Source organism: Anastrepha obliqua, chromosome 3, assembly GCF_027943255.1.
Source record: "Anastrepha obliqua isolate idAnaObli1 chromosome 3, idAnaObli1_1.0, whole genome shotgun sequence".
Taxonomy (NCBI): domain Eukaryota; kingdom Metazoa; phylum Arthropoda; class Insecta; order Diptera; family Tephritidae; genus Anastrepha; species Anastrepha obliqua.
The window spans coordinates 14,407,498-14,434,006 of NC_072894.1; the positions used below are offsets into that span (position 1 = coordinate 14,407,498).

A 26,509-nucleotide genomic window follows, 5' to 3' on the forward strand; every position below is an offset into this window, starting at 1 on the left:
GAGAGACATCATATTCAAGAAATGATGTCAACAAATCTACTTGAACCAAATAAAATGAATATTATCGTCAACATCAAAAAAATTGTGTCTTTCTTTGATTTAAAAAAAAAAAAAAAAAACAAATGGGTCCGTCGAATATGGGCAACCCAGTAGCGACCACTACCCTGCAATGAAACCTACTAGTTCTGAATTATTTCATTGCAAGTGCCACTTTTGAGCCATTCTTACTTGCACTAATAGAATCTTATTTGTTTTGCATTCTCCTCTATTCGATCATTTTGCAAGTGGTACCATTGGAATCACTCTCGAACTAGTATGCATTCTTTCACCAAATACAGGCTCATGGACTGGAGTATTTGCTGATTATTTTGACCTTTTGCTGGGGTGGTAAACATATTTACATATTTACAATACCTGTAGTGCTAGGTAAGTTTAAGAATTGAGTATTACTTACTCAATGGTTTAGGCTAACTAATCTAATTTGAATGATAGCTTAAGGCTAATGACTATTTCTTGTTGATTGCGGTGAGTTGAAGAGGTTCTGCGACTGCTCCTGTGACATCTGATAGGGCAATATTTCTAGATCGTTTGGCAATTGGTTTGTAGTCGCTTGATTGCCGAGCGCTTGAAAGGGATTGTTGGGAAAGAAATTATTAGTACGTTGCTGCTGCTGCTGCTGTTGTTGTTGGTGTGCCAGCACCTGATGTCGCTGTTGCTGCTGCTGTTGCAGTGGTTGACTGCTGCCAATGAGTTTGTTGCCGATGCGTTCACCTTGCGACTCGGATCCGTCGTCGCTAATGCCCATCGAAAAGTTGAGTGTGGGACTGGACTCGGTGGCCATTTGCATGTAGCTAAGCAAGGAGTCTTCATTGGTGGCTTGCGGTGTGTTGGTTGTGTTGTTCATGAAATTCTGATTTAGCGCCGATTGTTGTTGCTGTCCATTGCTGGTGGTTACCGTGTTATTGTTGTTGCGCTGATTAAGACTCGACTGTGAGTTGCCCATTGTTTGCAACGGTGAAAGATTGAAGAAATCATCGATCTCTTCGTGACCAAATTGGGCAAGATCAGGTACGCTGCGTGATAAAATGTTTAATTGCTGCTGCGATTGCTGTTGCTGTTGCGGCTGTTGCTGTTGTTGTTGCTGTGTTTGTTGTTGATGCGATGAGAGCTGTTGCAGCTGTGAGACTTGCTGTTGATGATTCTGCTGCTGTTGCTGCTGATGATGATGTTGGCTGGTGTGTTGCTGGTGATTGTGATTATGCATTTGTTGTTGCTGTGATGGCAGATGCGGCATGTTATGTTGCTGCTGCTGTTGCAGTTGCTGCATCATCATCTGCTGCCCCGCCGTCTCCTGTAGCTGCTCGGCAGAATTCATTGTGAAGCCCAGCTGATTAAACTGCTGTTCCATGGTGCTCTCGCTGCTAAAGTTGAAGTTCGCTCGGTTGTTGTTTGTGGGCGCGTTATAATTTATTGGCACCATTGGCTGCAGTAAAGTGTAACGCGCCAGCAGCAGCTGCTCGGACACCATTCGCAGCTCATCCTGCTGATGCATGATTAGCTTTTGTAGTTCATCATGTTTGCGCTGGAGTTGGTCTTGCAGTTGCGTCTGTGTCGGTGTCATCACCACGGCGCCCGACAGCATGTCTGCCTGGGTTTGCAATGGATCTAAGGTGGCGTGCGGTGACTGCGTTGCCGTCTTCCAAGGCTGAACTGTGGACACACTCGCGGGTAGCGGGGAGACCACCGGTGCAACTGGGAACTGCGCAATCATCGGTTGCACAGGTATTGCGGCGAGGTACTGTGAAGGTTCCAGAAACGTGGGGCCCACAATCTGTGAGGTGCGTAGTGGGTAGGGTGCCTGATTAAATTGGCACGGGCTGTTTGCTACTATTTGTGCTTGGGCCATAGTATGTTGTGGTATCATTGGTATGAGTTTTTGATCACTTTGTGATTGCCTCGTTTGTAGGTTTGCGTTCTGTTGGGATTGGAGATGGCTATGCAATAGATTTTGATTAGATGCGTTCATCTGCTGTGGGTGCGTTGTGCTCTCCGGCATTTGCATGGCCGAGCTATGACCATGATGTTGTCGGCTCTGCAAATATCAACTCGTTGTAGCCTAGTGAACTTGTATGCAATTGAATAATTACTCACCGAGCTCAAATGAGTCATAAGCGAATGCTTGCTGATGACAGAATCCGCAGACATAGAGGTCGAGTCCGATTCGTTGCCGGGTTTGTGAGAAAAGTAACGTTTCCGTTTCGCCGTCGGTGAGATTCCAGTGGAGCTGATGTTGCCATAACTTGAAGAGGGTCGAGATATTTTGAACGTTGTGGGTGTTACGCCAGTAGTTGACGAAGCGTTCGGCCATACTGATGACGTATCCATCGTGGGTGATGCTTCATTCAACATGCCCATTATGATATTACTACTATCACTCGCTGACAGCGTGGAGTGGTTTTGGCTTTGGTTACTAGTTTCGACATCTTTCAGCGTAATTGTTGACGATTTGCTGGTACTATTATTGATCGACGGAGTTGTATCCACTTTATTCCCCGCCTTGCTTTGTTGTATAACATCGGCATAGCTGACAACTTTGTGTGTGGATACAACATAGTCCGGTTTCGAGCTAAACTGGTGGTATGACACATAGAACTCCGTCTGTAGCCATATCCATTGCTGTCCCTTAGTGAGGAAACGATAATAGCAGGACCTACACTCGCCCTTCTGCATCACTGTTGAGAGGAATAATGCGCATTTTAGTGAAATAATTGCTATTGGAAATGTGTGTGTGTGCATAAGTATGTGTCTCACTTACATTCCTCATGACATGCGACGATGCTATCAAGATCATCGAAATGATAGTAATCGTAGCCGGATGTGCCAAGCACTTCGAAGGGCATATAACCAATAATGGGCGGCGCTCGATGGTCAAGGAAGAGGAATTTCCATTCCATGCTATGCTTGGATGTGAACTCGTTGCAGGTCGGATCGATCGCGGACATCTCACGAATCAACTGCGGCGTTTGTATACGACCAGTGCCAACAAAAATCAATTTCTTGTCGATCTTAGCGCCGGGATTCATTTCGAAGATGCGCGGCAGCGATAAATTATTCTCCGATTGTACGCTGTCCAGATTCACATCGTTTCCTGCAATAATAACGTACAGAAAAATTAAGAAATACTTAAATAACGCGGCACTCAGATTTTGTTTTTGTTTTAATAATGACACACTTTTACTTACTAAAATAACCTACAAACTTTACTAACTCGTACGCATTCGCGTCCACTTTATCGATGCCGCCACGTCTTAAATGCAAATGAAAAGTTATTTGATTACTAGAGTTGATGTCAGTCTGTAGAGGTTCGATAACCGGTTTGGGGTTTAAAAATGCATTAAGTAGACTTTCGTGATCCATTTCGTAGGTTAGATCGAAAATGGTCATATTCACTAGGTCACTCTGCGAATAGACAGGCATAAATAGCAATCGATTAAATAAATAAGTGATACCAAGGCTTTTTACAATTGTGATTAATTACCGGCAAGTAGCCCAACAGGGGCGTAATACTTTCAGATGCGTAGCATATGGAACCAATACCGCTAAACACTATTATGAAGCCATCCAATGATTCCAGCATTAGATGTGTAAACTCATCGTTGGTAAGAAATGATGGTTTCCAGTCTTGCTGTATTTCGAAAACTTTCGAGCGATCGGTAGCCTCTGTACAAATGAAAAAACAAATCAAATATTTAAGTGAAATTATGATGATTCTGATTTTCTGAAGAAGAAAGTCCTTCATTCAATAAGTTTTAGCTTTTACATTTTTTAAGATCAGGAATTACTTTTGGGTTTCTGAATTTGAGAAGCGACACTATTCTTGCAAATAATTAATTTAGGCCGAAAATCTTGCCGTCGCGTTTTTTTTTAAACATTTTTTTATTTATTTTATTTTATTTCTTTCTTTATTTATTTATTTTTATTTATTTTATTTACAGTGACCTAAGATCCTTTAATTTTTTTACATATAATTTTTTTTCTTTTGTTGACAGAAATTAAATTCGAGTTATAATGCCTTTTAATTCCTGTTATTTTTAAATCTTTTAACTCAAGAACCGCCGAATCGATTAACACAAAAAATTCAGAGTTTTTTTCTATCTTTGAGGAGGTGGTTTGTGTGAAGTTTGATTGAAATCGGTGCAGCCGTTCCTGAGTTATGACATTTTATGTGAGTAATGGTTTCCTCTCATACGAAATGCCTGTATGGGAAAAACAACAACAAATACACAGCCGCTTATGAGCGTTTCTGTTGTACTGTTGTTGTTGTAAGTGTATTATGTTAATATTAATTTTGGACGAAAATATAATAAAAACTGGAGCATTCAAGGAACTGGAAAAACATTTTTAACTTTATTTTTTTTAGCATAATTTATTTAGCGTAAAAAATTGAAATGGAAATTAAAGAACAAAGTTTAATTACAAGTTTTTATCGGCTTTCACCTTACCTGTATATAGGTGACCACCAAAATCAAATTTTAAAAAAGTACAGAAAAGGCTATTGTGACATCTTTAGAAAGTATGTTGAATGAAAAAAATCAACTAATTCAACTGTTTTACATTTTACGAGTTTTATAAAGAAAACTTAATATGAAAAATTTCTTGCGATATAAAAAAAACATTTTATGGTGGTGCGAAGCCCACTGGGAAATGCTAGTTTTATATATTTTTTTAATTTTTCATTTATTTATTTACTTTTTTTAATTTTTTATTTTTTTTTAAATTTTTTTTTTTTCATTTTAATTTATATATATAAACAAAAAAAATTTATTTATATGCAAAAGCAGTCAATTATTTTCCTTGAAAATCAGAGCAATCATTTCAATAAATTTTTAAAGCACTTCTACCCCTTAAAAGTTGTTACCTGCAAAACCTGCGGTTTAAAGGCTTTAGCAGCTTATTCAGTTGTTGAATCTTTGATTTTTTCATTTGAACAAAATGAAATCGTTATGTATCAAATTAGGGACGTAAGTCGGATGACCTATCAATTCGATCTTTAAAGTGCTCGAAAACTCTTTTGTGTGAGCGATACGTCAGAGCTTGATAAAGGATGATTGGTATTTGGTGATTGGTTTTCCTGTATTCTACGAAAACTTTTCGCAAACAAAACTGCAGAATTGACCGTTTTAAGGATACCTGGTGGATTAGAAATTTCAAAAAATCGATTTTTTGTTTTTCCTATATTTCGAAAGTAGATTATCTTAAGAATATACTGTGAAAATTTCATGCGAAAATTCCCAATATTATAGCTTCTATTGTCTTCTATTGCGGCCGCCGTAGCCGAATGGGTTGCTGCATGATTACCATTCGGAATTCTGAGAGAACGTTCGAGTCTCGGTGAAAGACCAACATTAAGAAAAACATTTTTCAATAGCGGTCGCCCCTCGGCAGGCAATGGCAAACCTCCGAGTATATTTCTGCCATGAAAAAACTCCTCATAAAAAGTATCTGCTGTTCGGAATTGGCTTGAAACTGTAGGTCCCTCCATTTGTGGAACAACATCAAGACGCACACCACTTATAGCAGGAGGAGCTCGGCCAAACACCCAAAAAGGGTGTACGCACCAATTATATATACAGGGTTGCCCATATTCGACGGACCCGACGGATTTCGATGACTCTTTGGGCCCATTCCAATCGACGGGCTTGTCCGCAGGCAACAATCTTTGCGTCAATTGGATCTTATGCGGAAATAAATGCAAATCAATGCGGAAAATTCGTTGTAAAGTGGTCCTAGCAATGCCCAACTGCTTGGCGACGCCTTGGTCGGTTTTGATTTGGCCTCTTTGGATTAGAAAGAGCATCACCAGTCGAAAACCTTTCGTACAAACGTTTAATGGTGTTCTTAGAAGGCGCACTTTTTACATTATTTAATTTTTTATACACACGTTGAGTTTTCACAATAGACTTCTTTTGTTGAATGCAAATTTCAACAATTTGAGAGCGCTTGTGTGGCGTATACTGTTCCATGGTAAAAATCTGCTTGGATTGAAGCTTCCAACGCAGTATGTCATTAAGCGATCTGACGTCTCTGTCAAAAGATACAGGGTTGCCAGATGGGTCTGTCGAATATTGGCAACCCTGTATATATATATTGCCCATGAACTAGGTAGAGAGCGGTAAGCGCGCTCCTCTACCTCAAACTTTAAACTCATTTATTTCGAAACGACTTTTTTTGGCCTGGTGTTGTCAAAAAAAAACAAAAAATGAACTATTCAACCGAATCGTCTGAAATTTCCATGGCTATCGTCCGTACAATCATCATCAATTATTGCGTTATTTTTTTTTTATTAAAAAACTGAGAAAACGCCCGATTTTTAGAGTGTCAAATTCTAAACGCGGCATTTTGCCAATTTTTTTTTCTAGTACGGGACATAGCTACAGTCATACCGATAAATAATTTTTTTGCTTTTTGTGTTTCAGATAAATAGAAGAGCCGAAATGGATAACTCCGTCCAGGTCCCATTTTTCGGGAGGGTCAACTTCAGCGCGAATTAAAAATTATTAAAATTATAATAAAAAGTCTAAAAATTTAAATATCGTGCTTCATTTTTTATTATAAAAAAGATTCCAAAAATACCCTCAACATTTCTTTATACCAATCGACACGCGCCTTTCTTGCGCAATTGTCAATTTACGCGGTATCCAACGAGATACGATTGACGACCCAATGATCATGCAATATTGAATGTATACTGATTCCACTAACGCGGAAGGATGATTTTACCTTCCGATATGTCAAATAACGATCCTGCATTATCAGCAACACTTGTTTCTAGCATAACCACCTTTTTTCGGCGGCCTTCGAAATTCGGCGAAATTCATCCTGACACTTTGGAACTCGTTGTACCAGCGTTGCACAGTGACTAAGTTTGATCAATGTACTTCCGCCACGATAATCCACGTCGAAAATCGTAAGAAATCATCGTTCGTAAATAGTTCATCTTTTGGGAGAGGTAAATTTTTCAACTCACTGAAAAAAGTATATCGTAAATAAAGGTTTTCGATAAAAATATCGCATTACAACTCATCACACGTAGTTTTGTATAAGTGTAGAATTCAGTTTTATATTTGATCCTATTATTCCTATATGGAAAAGAGGGTCTCAGTTGTTGTTGAGTTGTCAACGCTAGAGATGTTACGCACATACACATCCACTATCTTTCAACTGTCAACCTCACCTGCACGTGACGCATTTTGCTATGAGAAACGAGGCTCTGACGGCTGGGTGCGGTAAACCAATAACCTGCTCCCTTAGGCTCAACATTATTGCAACCTCAACTAGTAAGAATAAAAACCGGAACCTGATAGACAAATCAATATGCCAAGCAAATATTATGTTTATCAAAAACGATTTAAACAACATTTTTACACAGGTAAATATTTTTAGAACTTTACTAGTACTCGTAAAATACACTACAACATAAGTAGTCTCCCTCGAGCGGTTATTGCTTGTGATCCACGACATACCTAAAAATATGCATCAAAACTTTAAACTATTTTGAAAACTTACCGTTGTGATGTTTGAGAAATGCTATCGTCGATTTGAGTACCGTCGATTTATCCATTTTTCGATTTGATGTTGATATTAGCGCGCTCAAATCATTTACCAGAGAGTTAAATTGATCTCGCCGCTTCTTTTCACTCAGATTTCGAGATTTTCTGGAAAAAAAGGAGAAAAATTACAAAATTTATGACTACTCTGATTCGAATGATTTAAATATGTGAAACATAAAAGTGGAGGATGGTTGGGAGGATGGGGGAAAAAGGCGAAACATTCCAGGACAGCTAGTTGTGCGCTAGGTTTGAGATCCGCCACTAAAACAGTTGCTACGACGAGGAATGTCATGCTGCAGCAGAAAGAAAGGATGCCGCCTGTAGAGCCGCGCTGCGATCGGACGCAACGCGATCCATGTGGGATCGCTACAGAGAGCTAAAAAAGGAAGAGAGACGTATTATCCGAAAGAAGAAACGAGAGCCCGAAATACGTGAGTGCGAAGTGCTTGAGATGCTGGCCAACAGGAACAACGCCCGAAATTTCTACCAGAAAGTTCGGCGTCTTACAGAAGGTTTCAAGACCGGGGCGTTTTCCTGTAGGAACAAAGACGGCGAACCGGTGACTGATATCCAGAACAATCTTAAATTATGGAGCGAACACTTCTCGAACCTGCCAAACAGTGATAGCTGCGCATGTCACAGAGAATGTGAAGATCCCGATACCCCAATCGTTGACGACGGAATTGTCGTTCCGCTAGCCGACCATGACGAGGTGAGAATAGCGATAACGCGGCTAAAGAACAACAAAGCCACAGAAGCCCATTGACTGCTGACTGAGCTATTCAAAAATGGTGCGCGGAGCTGGTAAGGTGCATTAGCTCCTATGGAACATGTAGTCTGATGAAAGCATGCCTGCCGATTGGAGTTTCAGTGTACTCTACCTAGCTCACAAAAACTGTGAGCCAGCAATCTGTGCCAATTGCCGCGGAATTAGGTTGTAAAGCCCACCATCAATCAATTGATTGAACCTTTTTAGTGTGGCTTTAGACCTGGAAAGTCCATCATCGAACAGATACTCAGAACAAGATAAGTCTTGGAAAATATCCATGAAAGGAGAATCGGCACACATCATCTTTTCGTCGACTTCAAAGCTGCATTAGATAGTACGAAAAGGAATTACCTGTATGCCGCAATGACTGAATTTGGTATCCACGCAAAATTAATACCACTGTGCCAAATGACGTTGAACAATACCAACAACTCCGGCAGAATTAGGAAGGACGTCTCCGATCCACTTGATACAACACGAAGTTTCGCATTTCAGAACCCATGTCACTGTTGACAGTTACACTTTTGAAGTTGCTGAAAGTTGGCGACGGAAAGTCTATGGGGAACCCATTTTCCCAGCTTTGAAACCTTGCCCAACTGAACCAGGTGCCTGTGAACTGTTCCATGTGATGAATTTGATCTCTGAGCTACCATATCGATTGTCAAATTTGGCTCAGCTTCCTCGATTCCGAGCAAGGCGTCGGAGTTAAAGACTTCAGGACGACCAGCGCGCGGGACATTCTCCACGTCGCAGTTACTTCGGAATTTTGAAAACCACTCTTGCGCAGTCCTTACACTCACGGTATCCTCTCCTTGAACAGTGTTTATTTATGCAGCAGCACTTGGTGCATTTTTACCACTTTAATAAAAAATTAAGATGTGCCTCTTATACGCATTCGAAGATTCCCTTTTATTTTTTAACAACACGTGCTTCTATCCGCAATTAAAATCACTTGTGGAATGCACAATATATCAAAGAAAATATAAATAGCTCCGTTATATTCGGCGAATAATTTTTTGTATGCAAAAATCGTACGAAAGTGAAATTATGGGTAATATACGCACGAACTTATGGATTGACCGATATTTCTCTCCAAGCGAATTTAGTTCAACCATCAGCAGTTGCCGGAAGGAAATTTCTTGCCCACCAAAGAATTCGATTAATATTTTTCTGCTCAAGAATCACTGTGCGACGCAGCTGAAAGGGTTTGTGCATGACTGTGGGGCTGTGGACGAAACCCCCTGATTCATCAAAATCAAAGAATTTTTTGTTTTAATATGGAAAAACCTGTAAGTATAAGAAATAGTTTCTCTTAAATACCATCTGCGATTCGGATGAGGCATAAGACAGGATGCCAATCCATTTGCGGCCGCCTTAGCCGAATGGGTTGGTGCGTGACTACCATTCGCAATTCACAGAGAGAACGTCGGTTCGAATCTCGGTGAAAACACCAAAAATTAAGAAAAACATTTTTCTAATAGCGGTCGCCCCTCGGCAGGCAATGGCAAACCTCCGAGTGTATTTCTGCCATGAAAAAGCTCCTCCGGCTTGAAACTGTAGGTCCCTCCATTTGTGGAACAACATCAAGACGCACAACAGAAACAGGAGGAGGAGCTCGGCCAAACACCCAAAAAGGGCCAATTATATATGTATATATATGTAATCCATTTGCAGGGCAACTCGTTTTGAAGTTGTCACCACATTGCAATGTGGAGTAGAAGCTCTGTGAAGCACCTAACGAGAATTATTATCAAATATATTTTTCTTGACAGCTCAGCATCGTAGAGAGATGATTTCTTTTCGGTGACTCCGGAAGCGGAAAGGACGCAGTGTTCAGTGCTTAGATACGTACGGTGCAGTACCCAATGTAAGCCCTAAGGTCATATTAGCAGACAAGTAAATGAAAAGAAAAATCAAAAATATATGTTCAAGTGAAGCGAAAACTAAAGACAAAACAAAAAGAAAAATTATGTAGAAGAGGCAACATTGAGAGAACGAACGAACATAGCCGCATTCGAAGTGAGCAGGCGGTACCATTTGTCGCTACACTCGTTGGAGAGGTAGATACTTAAGTAGGTATCTTTCTAGGATTTTATGGAAGATTTTTAGACCTTTCCGTTCTTGCAACAGCTTAGTGTGTCCCACTGGTGCCAGTTAGAACAAGAAAGAAACGATTGCGGCGCTTAAGGCATTATCGTGTCAATCAATAAGAAGTTAAATTTGTAAAAAACTACCTCATCATGTTGGTCTCCTTGCCGCAGAGATGAGGCTTAAGTGGTGGTTTGCTCCGCTTTAAGGCTCAAAGCGAGCTCGCAATGGAGGACTGTCACACATGAACCATCTTAGACTCCTACACGGATATACCCAGTGACTGTGATTATCACCCTCCCACTCTTTGCTTCGAAAGGAATTTCCTAATGAAAATCCCTTCTAGACTGGAATGACTTGAAAAAGATCCCGTTAAGATCTACACGGATGGATCTAAAATGGACACCGATGTAGGATCAGGGTTATTTTGCGAAGAGCTTTCTATTAGTGAATCCTTTAAACTACCGGATCGCTGTAGTGTTTTTCAAGCGGAAATAAACAGAATATCACCAACGGATAACTGCATTCTATCAGGCAGCCAAGCTGCCCTACGAGCCCTGGATGCATTCCAAACAACATCAAGGAGTGTCTTACGTTGTCGCCAATCTCTAAATGGCCAAGCAATACCGTATAATCGTATGCTGGGTTCCAGGCCACAGAGATATAAATAACAGGGAACTGTAGGGCAGACCAACTTGCAAAAGAAGGTACCTGTATGTCAGACATAAGTAATTTTATGGAGATACCTCTCACAACTTGTAAGCTTCTCATTAAGGACGCATTAAGGGGTTATACGCAGAGTTAAATGTATTGTAGAAAAATATGTATATGCGGAAAGCTTTGTCCAAAGCCCAACCGAACATGACGGAAGCCGAAAAAAAAGTTTGATCGACCTTTAGACAAAATCTCAAGTGAATGAAGTGACCACAAAGTTCGATGTAAAGCGAAATCCACGAATAAGCAGTTAAACCAAGGTTGGTAACCGAAAAATGTGAACGGCCACATACTGCGTTTGCGAATAAATTTTGCATTCGTCACTGCTCGCGCTATTATTTCATACTCGAACATATTTTCTCGTTGGTTCTTCTTAGATACTGATTTCCTTGTAATTTCTTTAACTAAGACTGCTTATGACTACGCTCAGGAACAATGGATTCATTACATTCAGTCAAAATTCGTTCAATAACCAACACGCAAACATACCAAAAGTATGATTATGACATTCATTAAATTTTTTGTTTATTTAAATATTCTTAACATGACACACAAACACAAACATATTTACTGAAGTTAATAGGTGGCTCTGTATTACTGTTTTGATATAATATCAATATGTATTTTTGTACCACCTATATGGGCATACGCATGACTATTTTCAAACAAAAAATTTTAGCTACATACACGCAGCAGCCTTTATTTGCTTACTTTTCAAAATTTGAAGTTGCAACTGTCACTCCCACGCTTGTTTCCACACTGGACTCCATATGCAAACTCCAGCTACGACTCCACTCCGAACGAAGCAACCAAGCAACCAACCCACTAGCCAATCAACCACTGTAGCCTCGCTTGTCGCTGTGCATGTGTGTGTGCGTGTGTGTGTGTGTGACTGTTTCCAGGTAAAATATCAACTGCGATGTTGATGTCGTTTGCATTTGTTTCCGTACAATAAGCTGGGCGTTTGCTTCTGACAGTTTGTGTTTGAGTATATGCAAAATGTCTATACGGTTCGCATATTTGACATTATGAAATCGCAATGCGCAGACAAGCGGCAGTGCGACGTCCTTCATCCTTATTCAGCTAATGCGGTTTCACTTCTACTTTTTTCACGATGATTTTTATTCTGTTGTATTTTTACGAGTAGTACTAAGATGAATGGCTATTTGTTACTAAATCATATTTCTCGCATTTATTAGCTATTAATTTGTTTTCTTTTATAGTAAATACATACATACATATTTATGGAGACATGTAGGTACGCATGTATAGATTAAGGTGTTCCAATTAATTACCGCGGCACTGGGAAAGTTTGGTTTTATGACTTCCACCAAAATATTTTGGTTGAAAACAGGGTTATTTAAGAGCTGGAACGAACACTAATATTCAATTGTTGTTTTTTTTTTTTTGTTTTTTTTTTTTTTTGTTTTTTTGCCTCGACAAGATTCTTCCATCGTAGAGGGTTTTGGCTGTCCCATGTGATGTGGGAATCTGTTAGTTCGCGCAATACCAGCCTTCGCCAAGTGATCTTTGGTCGACCAAGACCTCTGTCTGCTCCCTTGCGGGTTTCAGTGCAGTGCCATTCTCGTGATGCTAACTGGTGGCTTTCTAAGCGTGTGACCTAACCGTCACCAGCGTATCGTTGCTGATGGTGTTCGGCCAGAATATTCTACAGATGACGCGGAGGCATTTATTGACGAAAGATTGTAGCATCTGTGTGATGGTGTTGGAGACCAGTTATGTTTGACTTCCGTACAGTAATACTGGCTTCACACAAGAGCTGAATATTCGTAGTTTAGTGCGCGTGAAGATTTGCAGACTCGTCCATACTGCATGCATTCGGCCTAAACACCACTCTTGCTTTGTTTAAACTGCAGTTGACAACTTCATCTGCTCAACCAACTGCCATGACAGTGCAGCCGAGGTAGGAGAAGCTTTTTACAAATTCCAGAGGGCCCCCGTCAACCATTATAGGTCTTGCTTTATTGTGGTTGTCTCTCATAGCCTTGGCCTTCACGATGTTGACCTCCTCCAGTCTAGCAATGCGTGCCAGCGTGACTAGTCTGTCCGCGTTCACTTGCATGCCAGAGACAGACGTCATCGGCGAGGTCCAGGTCCTAAGCTTGGTAAGCATTGGAACTTGCCTTGACCTGATTGAACGTCCATTTTTGTTTTCTTTTAAGACTTTGTGTAGCTACTGCTTAAACATTTCCAATAGGATTGACATCAGGCGTCTGTCAAAGCCAATCCGACATTTCAACCCCATTTTGCTGTTTCCGCTCGAAAGATCTTTGACGTCGATGCTTAGGATCGTTGTCTTCTTGTAAAATTCAAGCTCGGCTAGTTCTTCCAAATACCTTCGCAGCTGTTCTGCCGCTGCAAGTAACGATAAGTACGGATTTATTACAAAAAAAAATCAATTATTTTGTGATCTTGATTTGGGGAGATATCTTTTTTTTTTGGCCCCGTCCGGGTAAGTCGTTAAAGTTCCGAACTATGGTATACCGTTGCACCCGTTTTATTTATAAAGTTCTTCGACTTCTTCCAATATTTTTCTGTAGATGCACATGAGGAAAGCCGTGCCAGTTGCTGAAGAAGTGACGTCGAGATGTCATTAAACCCCCAAACGATATTTTTTACAATGCTTAGACGGGCACTTGATTTGCTTGTTATGAAGAAAGTCCATATGAGTTAGATCGGGCCAGGTGGTGGTCAGGATATGCCACCGAAATGGCTTATCATTTTGTTAGGAAAGAAATCACGCAGTATTGCCATAGTCTCTCTGGTCAGGAGCGGTGTGGCGATATCGAGCTTGGGATGTTCTCTCATTATTGCAGAAAATAATTGTTCTGCATGGTCCGATAAGACATACCGTCGACAGAAATTACTTGTCCTCGATAATTAAAAAATATATATATTATCCCATTTTTCGAAATGCTCGAAAATGTACGCCAAACCGTCACTTTGGAACTGTAGAATGGCTGTTTAGGTTTCGATGGCGAATGCTGTCCTTTAGGTGATCAATAATGCCAGTTTTGCTTATTTACACATCCACTTAAATGAAAATGGGTGGCATCACTCCAAAAGATAGAGTTTGCCATACGAAATAGCTCCAACATTGTCTCGCAAAAATGTCTACGCAAAAGGTAACCGTTAGGCTTAAGCGCTTGCACGATTTGAATTTTAAAGAGATGAAGTCTAATATTCTTCCCCAATATTGCATGCACAATAGTTTTTGGAAATACCAGGCCAGCTGATCTCTTGTGCACGGATTGACGTGGATTATCGTGCAAACATGTAGCGACGAGTAGAGTATTTTCATTTGATCTCGACGTCCCGCTGGGTCCCTGCCATTGGATGATTGTCACAGAACTTATTGCTCGGAACCTTCGTACCTATGAAGGAATCAAATCTTCACTTGGAGAATCACGTAGACGTCGAATATTGTAACGGGAACAAAATCTACGACGAGTAGGAACACACATGAATCATTGACCTTGAAATGCGCTTCGATAACGAATGCGATTCGATAAGACAACGCGGCGCCCCTTTCCTGCTCATACGCTCAACGGTCAGGAGAACCTTTAAATTTAAAATCCAATTCTGCATCGGACAGTCTGTTTATTCTAGAAAGAGAGACAAATTTGAGCTTATAACCATCTGAGGAACTGCAGCGTACCTTATGAGACCAGAGACAATTATTGGCTCAAATTTTGCAAAACCTATTAGCCGGATCCTAACCTGATTTTCAATGGACACAACGACTCTTGGAGCAGCCAAGAAAAGAAAAATATCTTAAAAAAAACACTTTTTGAATTGTATACCAAACTGACAAAAAATGAACTATGGTTTGCAGTTGAATTTCGCGGTGAGCATAATTCTGCGGGGACCATATGGTTAAATGAGATATCTTCGAAAGCTCAAAGTGTGATCCTGGCCGAAAGAAGCATAACAACTAAGAGCCTTTCGCTACTTTGTATTTCTACATGCGTTGGGGTTAGGTTAGGTTGGTTGCTCTCTGGTTAAAATAATGAGACCCGTATTATTTTGTTCGCCCGAAAAAAATTTTTTTCAAGAGTTATCGGCAATTTTGTTTTTCGGCTCAAAATCGATTTTTTTTAATTATATAAGAAATTTTTTTTTTTAAATGCCCATAACTTAGTCAAAAATGAACCGATTTTAATAATTCTGGGTTCAAAATGATCTTCATTACTTACACGAATGACTTCATGTAGAAACAATTGCAAAAAAGTAGTTGAAAATTGTTTATTTAGCAAACAAGAAAAAATATTGAGATTTTTTCCAAATTCAGTATTTCAAACAGTGTATTTTTTTTTATAACTTTTTCCAAATCAAGAGGACACCTCAAACTTCAATTGAGCTGAATGCCCAGTAGCCAAAATGAGTTATTTTTGAGTAATGAATTTTTGAGTAAAAACCCTGTTTCGCACTTTTTGTTTTTTGGAAATTAAAAAATGTTCAACTACTTTTTTGCAATTGTTTCTACATGAAGTCATTCGTGTAAGTAATGACGATCATTTTGAATCCAGAATCATTTAAATCGGTTCATTTTTGACTAAGTTATAAGCATTAAAAAAAAAATTCTTATATATAATGAAAAAATCGATTTTGAGCCGAAGAACAAAATTGCCGATAACTCTTAAAAAATTTTTTTTTCGGGCGAACAAAAAAATACGTGTCTCATTATTTTGACCAGAGAGTAACATATTTGAGTTACATCGAAATCGAAGAACATGACCCGAATAGCCCGGTTGCTAAATAAAAAATTTTCAACTACTTTTTCGCAATTGTTTCTACATTAAGTCGCTCCTGTAAGTAATGACGATCATTTTGAACCCAGAATTATTAAAATCGGTTTATTTTTGACTAAGTTATGGGCATTTAAAAAAAAAAATTCTTATATAATTAAAAAAAATCGATTTTGAGCCGAAAAACAAAATTGCCGATAACTCTTGAAAAAAATGTTTTTCGGGCGAACAAAAAAATACGGGTCTCATTACTTTGACCAGAGAGCAACATATTTGAGTTACATCGAAATCGAAGAATATGACCCGAATAGCCTGGTTGAATTGAAATGGAAAGCATCACCTGTCTAATTGACAAATACCAAAAATGATATAAAAAAAGTATCGCCCTATTTATGGCGTACGCCTTGATGTTTTTCCACAAATGGAATAACTGACTGTTTGAAGAGTTTTTTTCATGCCAAAAATACACTAGCAGATATGCCAGACGATACCTAATAGAACACTTTTCCTATATTATTTTTTGGCGGAGTTTCGAACCCGGAATTTTGAGCTCGGGCACTACCGACTGTTAGTCACGTATCAACCCTTTTGGCTAGCGGTCACCGTTTCTGAATAGTCTCTAATAATTAGAATATTTCGATTTTTCAACATTTTCTCAAACCAACACAGAAAAAACGAAAAAATTTTGAAATATGACATGAAATAAACTAGTCTTCATGACTTGCTTGAAAAGGCATTTGTGCTGAGTCACCTTAACCTTGTTACTTATTGTTGTTATTACGTAATATAATTAAATCAGAATAGTTGGATTTGTGTCAATCTTATCCCTTGCAGGAAGCTCGTATTTGGTGCTGTTCTCAAATGTGTAATGGATACGCAATTTATTTGCTTTGCTCCACTTTCCTTTATAATTATGTATGTATATGTGTATGTGTGTTAAAGGCATTGCATAACTACACACATACAGTTGAAGAGGATGGTACAAGTAACAAAAATATTCCACAGATGAGGTTTAGGTAGTTGTTAGTTAGTTGTTTTATGGTAGTTAATTGTAGAGAAGAAATGGAGATGCATACAAGGTGGCGCAAAAGTAACCTTGCGATGTTTTTTGGCTGTAATTTAAAAAAATGAAAAATTTTGATTCTTCTTGTGAATTATTTTTATTTGGTCTTTTAATTTTTTTTACATCAAGTCGAGAATATGATGTCATGTAAATGGCCGCCGCCACAGTTGATTGCCAATTGAGCCCTTTTTATGGCATTTTCCATCACTTTGGAAAAAAACTTCCGGCGATAGGTCCTCACATTTTTGACAGATATTGTCTTTAAGAGCTGCAAGAGTCTGAGGCTTGTTGACATAAACCCGCGACTTCAAAAGGGCCCACAAAAAGAAGTCTGGAGCGGTCAAATCAGGCGATCTTGATGGCCAGTGCAAATCGCCAAAACGGGAGATTAAGCGCCCGGGAAATGCATCCTTCAGCATATCGGTTGTGGCACGTGCAGTGTCCTGTTGGAACCACATGTTTTCCAATCCCAATTCATCAAGTTGCGGCAAAAAGAACTCGTTGATCATTGCTCTGTAGCGCTCACCATTCACAGTAACCGTTTGGCCCGCGACGTCTTCGAAGAAAAAAGGTCCGATGGCTCCTCCAGCGAAAACAGCACACCATACACTGACTTTGAGCGAGTGTAATGGCTCTTCGTGGGTTACACGCGGATTTTCAGTGCCCCAGAAGCGTAAATTTTGCTTATTTACGTCCCCGCTAAGATGGAAATGGGCCTCATCACTCATGATTATTTTTGATGAAAAATCATCTTCCTCTTGGTGGTGATTAAGGATGGCTTGAGCGTATGTTAGACGCGATTGGCGGTCAGCAGCTAACAGCTGATGCACCGTCTGGACTTTGTACGGAAACATCTTCAAATCTTGTACCAAAATTCGATGTAAAGACCGTCGACTGATACCCATTTGCGTGGCACGTCGTCTGGTCGAGGTCGACGGCGCTTCCATGACATCCTCGGCTACAGCAGCAATATTCTCTGCAGAACGGCTACTCCGGGGTCTGCCACGCCTGGCAGTATCTCGTGTTGTGCCAGTCTCTTCGAGGCGAGCGGCTAAACGTCGCAGTGTTTCACCAGTAGGCGTTGGACGGCGAGGAAATCTGCGACGAAATTCACGTTGTGCCAAAGTCATCGACCGATTAATGGTCAAATAAATAGTCAGCAATATTCCGCGTTCTGGAGCAGTGCAGTGTAGCGTAACATTGTTTATTAACGTGTATTTCGCATGTGTTTACTACAAAACTGTCAAAACAGAACTGACATTAGGGGCCAATCGCAAAATTTATAGCATTTTCTGATAGGAGGATTACTTTTGCGCCACCTACTTATATCATTTTTTATTAAATTTTCCAAAACACTTTCCTACATTTTTCCTCAATGTTTTCAGTATCATAACATCAAAACTGCCTGAACGAAATCGATGAAACCAAAACTGCACGTAGCTGTTACAGTGTCGGCACCATAAACACGATTCACAGTTTCAGCGGCCTGACTTGCATTTTCGTCTTTACCAAAGAGAAACTGTGAAATTTACCGAAATTAGTTACCTATGTTTCTGCTTCCCATTCACATTTACGTGGAAATATTGTAGAATTCTTACCAGTATGATATGGGTTCACATTTTCGTCAACAAGGCGCAGCAGGCGAAACCTTGATTATCTCTTATACTTTCAAAAGCGATGGAAAAGATCTAAATTATGAAGTGCACTCAAGGGAGTATTAAGATAGGGAGTGTCAATCCACAACACATTGAATTATATCAAAAACGAAACGTAAAGACAAAATAGATCGCCGAGACTGCAAAGATTTCAAATGGATAAGCAGGCATCTAGAATAGTAAAAGTATTTAGAGTCATAAAAACGAAGGTAACGTAGAGCACAGCCAAAGCAAACTATTTGGATACGTTCAATTCGAGTTATATGCCAGGTGTGATATGGTCTCCAGATGAAAGATGGATTCTACTCTAGAACGAACAAATAAAGTTGAGAGCAATTTAAGAGTATAAGGACTTGCGAATTCTGTACTGATGCGCCCTAAAATCCTAACAAGGCATAAATAATGTAACCAGCAAAATGGAACTTTGCGTTAAAAACTGTTCGGATAGTTCATTGGCCGATTTCAGACACCAATTAGAGATAAAATAAACCGCCTTCAACGGAGAAAAACATTTGACGAATGTACTCGTAATGTGATATCAGATCGGAATATTTAATAAAAGTTGATTATCTTAAAGTAAACCAAGAAACCACTCCAAGCACATTTTGGAGCATTTGTGAATCGGATGAGTTTCTTGCAGTAGAATATGTAGACCAAGTGAGAAACTTATAAGACCAACTAATTTTTTTATGGGAATAAGTTTCCATCTTCTCTTAGCCAAAGTTAGGAATTATTTAAACAATTAAATTAATAAATGATATTAAGTGAAGTATGTGCCATTGGAAGCTACAACCTTAATCCATCTTTTAGGCAGCATACGGATTCCTCTGGCGAAAAATTCGACTTCTTTTTATGTGATCCACACGGGGTTGCTACGTCACTACTTACGCAGATGACTTGGCGATTGCTGTTGAAGGCAAATATCATAACACCCTTATGGATATTCTGCGCTCTAATATGGCCACACTTGGGAGCTGCACCGAGAGCAGGGGACTCGGTACAAAACCCGCAAAAACTAAAATTATTCCCTTTCAAAAGAAACATAGGCTCCCTATAATCTCCCCGCTAATTTTTAAGGGGGTGGAGATTCCTGTGAAAGAGAATGTCAAGTACCTTGGACTTATAGGTAGGTAGGTGAAATGGTTGAAGTGCACCTGGCACTCTTCAAGTAGCACTAAAGCGCCATTTTCATACCATTATGATACCTCCAACAGGCAGATATCAAGCACTTTTAGGATAAATGAGGTAAGACTTATAGGCCTAAAGTCCTTGGCCGAGTCGTGACCTCTCGGAACCTCGGGGAAATAGAATTTTCCAAAAAGTAATTATTCACCCGTCCCCTTTTTTTACAAGAGTTCTGCAGGAGTGGTCTCTCGAAAGGATCTTGCTTAGCCTGGCAGAATCCTTCAGGGATTCAATGGACTCTTTCCAGGAGTTGCGTTTAATAACTTTTTTGTATTCATTCAAAATTACACGGACATTTTTAAAGCTTTTAGTTTGGTAGCATACATTAAAAACTCTCCTAACCTTTTTTTTCAAGTCAGTCAGCGTCTTGGTCCACCAGGGAGGAAAGTCTTTCCTGCTAAAAGATACTGGACAAGCCACTTTGAAGGCCGTCTGATAGGATCGCTGCAAGTGTTCCACCTGCTTGTCCAGTTGATCAGTGGATGAGTAGGAAAAAGTTCGCCTGTTCAATTTATTATTGAAAACCCTATTGAACAGAGAACAGTCAGTTCTTTTAGGGGGGAGATATGGTTTCCCGTGCAAAATTGATTTCGAAAAGGATCAACCTGTGATCCGAAAAGGAATTTCTCTGAGAAGCCTTCCAATTATCCACCCTATTGGCAGGCGAATTAGCCGAGATAGTGATATCAAGAACGTCCTCCCAACCGTTTGATCTTTCCGATGCTGGAAATACAAACATGGGGGCGTTGCCCTTGTTGACCTAGGACTTATATTAGACAGGAAATTCATGTGGAAACCTAATATTGAGGAAAGAGTAAAGAAGGGCAAAGTTGCATTATATACTTGCAAAAAAGCGGTCGGTATTAAATAGGGGTTCACACCTCGTGTTACACATTGGCTCTATACTTCTGTAGTTAGGCCAGATAGTTAGTTGTACATATATGGAATACTAAAGAACAACTTTTTTATGCATCTCTGGCGCTTTAAGGATTACCCCGAACAAAGCGCTAGAAGTGCTAATCAATTTACTTGCACTAAATCTGGTAGAGAAACACGTGGCCGCCGCTTTGGCACTCAGACTCAAAAGTATGGCGCTATTGAAAGACCGGTGGTTTGACCACGCTTCTCTTTCGCACTCTCCGAATAGTCACAAGCAAGAAATAGACTACTCTATTCCTTGACTCACTTTCGAAAGGCTCTTCAAGACGAGTATACCGTCATGAAGGGAGTGCCAGACACCAAGGCCATGGAGAAGGAGGAATTTACATTTTTATACAGATGATGCCAAGCTAGACGATAAGGTTGGCTATGGAGTTTTCTCGAAGGAATTAGGACAGCAACTAACCGTTCGACCACCAGACTACTGCATCGTCTATCAGGCAGAGGTACTAGCTATAAAAGAAGTGGCTACATATCTAAATACGCATTCCATAACAAAAACGGCAATAAATATATTGTCGAATAGCCAGGCGGCCATCAAATCAATGAATGCGGCTTTGCTAAGATCGAAGGTGGCACAGGAATGCCGGGCAACTCTAAATGATATTAGTGACGTATTCAAGGTCAACCTTATATGGGTTCCGGGGCACTGTAATGGGGGTGAGCTAGCCAGAAAAGGTACTGCTCTTCAACCGATAAGTGATAAAAGTACCATTGGAATACCTTTGGGCACGAATAAACAACATTAACCGAGAGGCCAATAGGTCATGGAGCGATTAAGACACATGTGTAACATCTAGGCTACTATGGCCGCAAATAAACAAGAAAAGTACAAAGGAATTGCTTAGTCTCTCAAGAGACAATATCTCGAATGTCGTCGCTCGTTTAACCGGTCATTGGTTATTTTGCAGGTATTGCTCAAAACTAGGAGTTTTCCCCCATGAATATTGCGAAAGTTGCAGAGATGAGGAAGAGAAAGAAACAGTTGAGCACTTCCTTTGGAATTGTTCAGCCTTAGCTAAAATCAGAGCAGATTATCTACGTAAATACTTTATTAATTCTCTTACAGAGCTGTCTGGCGTGGGGTTGCAATCAATTCTACGTTTCATAAGAGCCACAAAATGATTCCACGAAGGAAAGTAAATGGGGCTCCCGTGCAGCACAGTGCAGTCAGTCGCGCAGACCGAAAATGAAATGTAGAAAAAAACTTGACGTTTAGGTGTGGTTTACATTCAACATCGGTCCTTGAAATTTAACCTTATAATAATTTTATTTTTATTTATTTTTTTTTTTAATTAAAAGCAAACATTTTTGGTTTCATAATTATTTCGTTTTGCCCACAACAAAAATTTGCGCGTTACTTAAATACCAGCAATAAATGCGGAATAACTTCGGTTATGAGATACCGTTTTAAACATATAATCAACAACACGATATTGCGTCATTTTTCTACTACTGCTTTAGCAGATATGATCATAATCCTTTTGGCCTCATAATTTTCCCGTGCGGTATAGATTTTAAGGTCGTCAGCATAAAGTAAAAACTTGGCATATGAGAACAGTTTTTTATGTCATTCACGAACAAGACAAAAAGCAAAGGTCCCAAAATACTATCCTGTGGGACGCCAGATGACACAATAAAGTCAGCAGCAAATGCGTGCGTATGTGAGTAAGTATGTAGGTATGCGTTGCGCTGTATGTGTATGTGTGTTTGTATGCCAATATTAATAAAGATGTAATAAAGTGTTGAATAAGCCAATATGAAAAGGAATTCATACCTTTTTGTGTCGTCCTTGTCTTCACTCTCGTCCTCCATTTTGAAATGCGTTAGGTAATCCAATTTTCAATATGGCTACTAGACGAATGGCGTTGCGTCAATGACGAACGCAAACACGACGTCGCACGAAACAATTTCGGCTGCGGCAAGAGTGGAAAATGCTGAATTGAATTTTTATTCTTTTCGTTATTTTTGCTAGAATTTATCCAATTTTTAGACACTATTAGACACTACAACTAGATTTTTTTTTCACAATTTGGCGTATGCTGATTTTCTTTACTGCTTTTGATGCGTTTAACTGAGATTTGCACAATTTTATCTTTGAATTATTCCCACATCGTTTCAGACGTGCCAAGTTGGATATTACAATTTTTCACCTCATTTTTGCATATTTTTGTAAAAGTGAATATTTAAATTGCGTTAGGATTTATGTTATGTCCACTTTGAAGAAGAGTTCGAATTCGTTTATGGCGTACATTTTTTCCAGACGGCACACAACTGCACGACACACAAAAATTTTGTTTTATTAAAGTGATGGGGTAATGAAACACAATAAAGCTTAGGTAAGAAAATTTGGTTTAAAAGCTCAACTTTTTTGTTATATTTTTCACTGCAGTTTTTTGTTTTTTCACTGTCTAATTACATAAATATTTTCACTTAACGATTTTCTTACAAATTTTAATCAAATATGTTGGCTCATTTATCTGCACGTTCGGCTCGTTTCTGATCTCGTTTCGCAACTACCGCAGTTTGTCCGAATGCAACAAGTGCAAAGGTAAATCTGCTGGATTTAGATTGGAAGAATTTGTCAAAAAGTCGTTAATTCACACACACACACACACTCGCCACAAATACAGCGAAAAGTCATCCTTGTGTTTGCATTCACTCCTCATACATACCTATACAGGTTTGATCATTACAGTGTGGCAAATAAATTCACTATTAAATACATGCAAACATCTGCGCTCATGTATGTGTGCTGACAGTTTTTATATTTACATTGTTTGCTCGCCTTCCATGCGTTCAACCGCCTGCAAGTATACTACGGTTGTGCAAATTACGTAAACTCCATTGGCCAATGCGCATGCTTAGCATTGTCATGCCGTTAACCCTCTAGGAAATTACTGCCCGCGAAACACCAATGAGTGCAGCAATGCAATTTCAACCCCTAAAATTAACGAACAGCATAAGTATAAAGCTACCTAAGTATAAAGCATTTAACACTACCCACCACATATTTGCCACTGACTAAGGACACCAATTTTCACGGCACACGCACATAAACATACACACACACACACACGCATACGTAACATAAGCGCACTCATGTGCCCACCTCTAAGGTTAATTGAGTAGGACTGATAAGCGTTGCTAAATGCGCCCGTTATATTCCATATGGCAGTTGACAACCAGTTATCAGCGCCGGTTACACCAACTACAAAAACATATTTCGGCGCTCACATACGCATTTGAAAAGCGGAGAATGTTTGCAAGCAACAACAACAATAACAACCAAATCATCATCAAAAATCCCTTTCACTGGAATTTCTTTTATGCAGCTAATAGCAGCTGATGCTGTGTGCAGGTGCCCCTTTGTATGTGTGCGTCTCTGGCGCCAAGGTTATTACGGTGCTAAATTTAGCATCAGTTGCATAACTTATTACGAGAATTTGAATTATCACAAATATCGTTTGAATTTCGAACATTTATACCCGCGCTTGTGAATAAGGATATTACAATTTCTTGCACAAAGCGGTTTTATTTAACAACATAAAAGAGCGGGGTTAGATGTAGACAAATATTGGGTAGTCGAAAAAGTCTTTTCGTATTTTGTCAATAGATGTCGTTGGATTCATCTATCTCCAGTGCTACTAATCACATTGTGTCATATCATATGGTGTTAGAGAGGTGACATTTAAAGCTTCATTTAACCAAAAAAAAATTAAATTAAAAGAAGTTGAAAAAAAGTTATAGCTGTTCAAAAATGAGTGAAAATAATGAAGAAATTTGCTATACAGTACTCCCTGGATTATCCGTCAGTCAATGTAACCCAGCTATGGCGGATAAACAAAAATTATGGTTAACAGAAACAAACCTCTAGATTGTGTACAGAATCGAAAAGTACACTCAAATTTTGAGAGAAATGAACAAACGGTAAAATGTATATGCATTACATGATTATATCATTATTTTATTACGAGTTTAGTTTGTTTTTGAAAAGAATTCAGTTAGCGTCTTTTGCTTTAGAGTGACTTGAGTTGTATTCTTTGCGAAAAGAAGAAATTGGCGCGAACGAATCGTGTCAGCCAAGCCGGCTTCATCTTGCATTTCATACCAGGCGATAAGTTTGAAAAGAATTCAGTTAGTGTCTTTTGCTTTAGAGTGACTTGAGTTGTATTCTTTGCGAAAAGAAGAAATTGGCGCGAACGAATCGTGTCAGCCAAGCCGGCTTCATCTTGCATTTCATACCAGGCGATAAGTTTCTCTAAATTTGATGCAGCAATTTTGGCTTCTTGTCTTAGAAATGAAGCAGTAGGATTGTGACCATTTTCATCAATGTTATCTGTTCCATCGTAATCATCATTACTTTCTTCTTCATCATTCACTTCATTAATTATTTGTTCGTCAGTCAAAAGCTCATAACCACAATCATTTTCGTCACAATTCAACCCTTCATTGATCGTTTCACTATTTTCCAATGGCAAAGCCGAAGATGTACTAGTCACAACATCAGCCTGCGATTCTGTATTTGGCCATAGTTTGTTCCAACATTTTTCCAATGTTGTCGACGATAACTCAGACCATGAATCAGCTACATTATCAATTGCGTTTTTAATGTTGTAATTCTTCCAATAATCTTCCAAATCAATATTCTCTTGCGAAACGAGGTCCTGAATAAATTTTTTCCGATATCGACGCTTTAAAGTTTCAATTACTGATTGATCCATGGGTTGTAGAACTGCAGTTGAATTCGGTGGCAGGAAATAACAAAAAATATTTCCATCATCACTTTTTAAATCTTCAACTGGATGTGATGGGGATTATCCAGAACCAAAACTGCTTTCTGTGATAATCCTTCCGACATTAAATAATTTCGAATATTTGGAACAAAACTGTTCATGAACCAGTCCCGAAAAATCGTTTGATCCATCCAGGCATTTTTTTGAGCATAATAAGCCACGGGAAGAGCAGTCATGTTTGATTTTGTGTAACAACGTGGACGTTTAGCCGTATGAACTACAACTAATGGGAGCCTATAACCACTTGAATTTGCGCTAGCCATCAATGCTATTCGTTGCTTTTGCATTTTCCATCCAGCTGCATAGCTATTCACATAAAAATCGAGTGTCTTTTTTGGGAGTGCTTTATAGTTCAGACCCGTTTCATCAGCATTGAAAACTTGCTCACGGGTAAAACCATGATTATTGACTAAAATTTGAAATTTTTTTTGCATTTTTCGATTTCGTTGGCGCCTATGGAGCTCATCTTTTCACATTGTATCGAAGCTTCCTTCACGCCATGTCGATTTTGCCAGCCATACAACCAACCTGAGCTAGCTTTGAAATCCTTCGGACCTGCTAGTTTTTCATTAAAAAATAATGCCGTTTCTTTCAATATTTGACCAAATAATGTAACGCCTTTGCTCTGAATTTGATTAAACCAAAAGAATAATGCTTCATCGACTTTTTCATTTAATGCCTCTCCCATCGTTTTGCGCTTTTTTAACCGACCTCCCAAAGATTCTATCGACGCAGCATATTGTTTGATTCGAGTGGCATCTTTTTTAAAATCTTGAATCGTCGTGCGTGGAATATCATATTTTTCACTTAATGAAACAACTGTTGAACCTTTTTCTATTTCCTCAATAATTTTTAATTTCGTTTCAATAGTGACCACTACTCGTTTACGCTTCGGTATTTTTTTGTTGTTGAAGGCTCCAT

General features: G+C 39.3%; 1 protein-coding gene across 2 annotated transcripts in view; it reads right to left on the minus strand.

The window, feature by feature from the left end:
- Positions 1-404: 404 nt before the first annotated feature.
- The window catches only part of LOC129241759 (circadian locomoter output cycles protein kaput), a 94,969-nt gene continuing 68,864 nt past the window's right edge, over positions 405-26,509 (minus strand). Inside the window, exons 2-8 of one of the 2 annotated variants that reach the window (XM_054878260.1) lie at positions 22,570-23,066; positions 7,567-7,715; positions 3,539-3,720; positions 3,243-3,459; positions 2,816-3,148; positions 2,152-2,732; positions 405-2,092 (exon numbers count right to left, since the gene is read on the minus strand). In XM_054878260.1, coding sequence (XP_054734235.1) covers positions 500-2,092; positions 2,152-2,732; positions 2,816-3,148; positions 3,243-3,459; positions 3,539-3,720; positions 7,567-7,715; positions 22,570-22,607 — 3,093 coding nt within the window. In that variant the 5' untranslated portion in view covers positions 22,608-23,066 and the 3' untranslated portion in view covers positions 405-499. Of the gene's footprint in view, positions 2,093-2,151; positions 2,733-2,815; positions 3,149-3,242; positions 3,460-3,538; positions 3,721-7,566; positions 7,716-11,892; positions 11,971-22,569; positions 23,067-26,509 lie in introns of those variants that run through there. The other variant, XM_054878259.1, reaches the window with a different exon arrangement.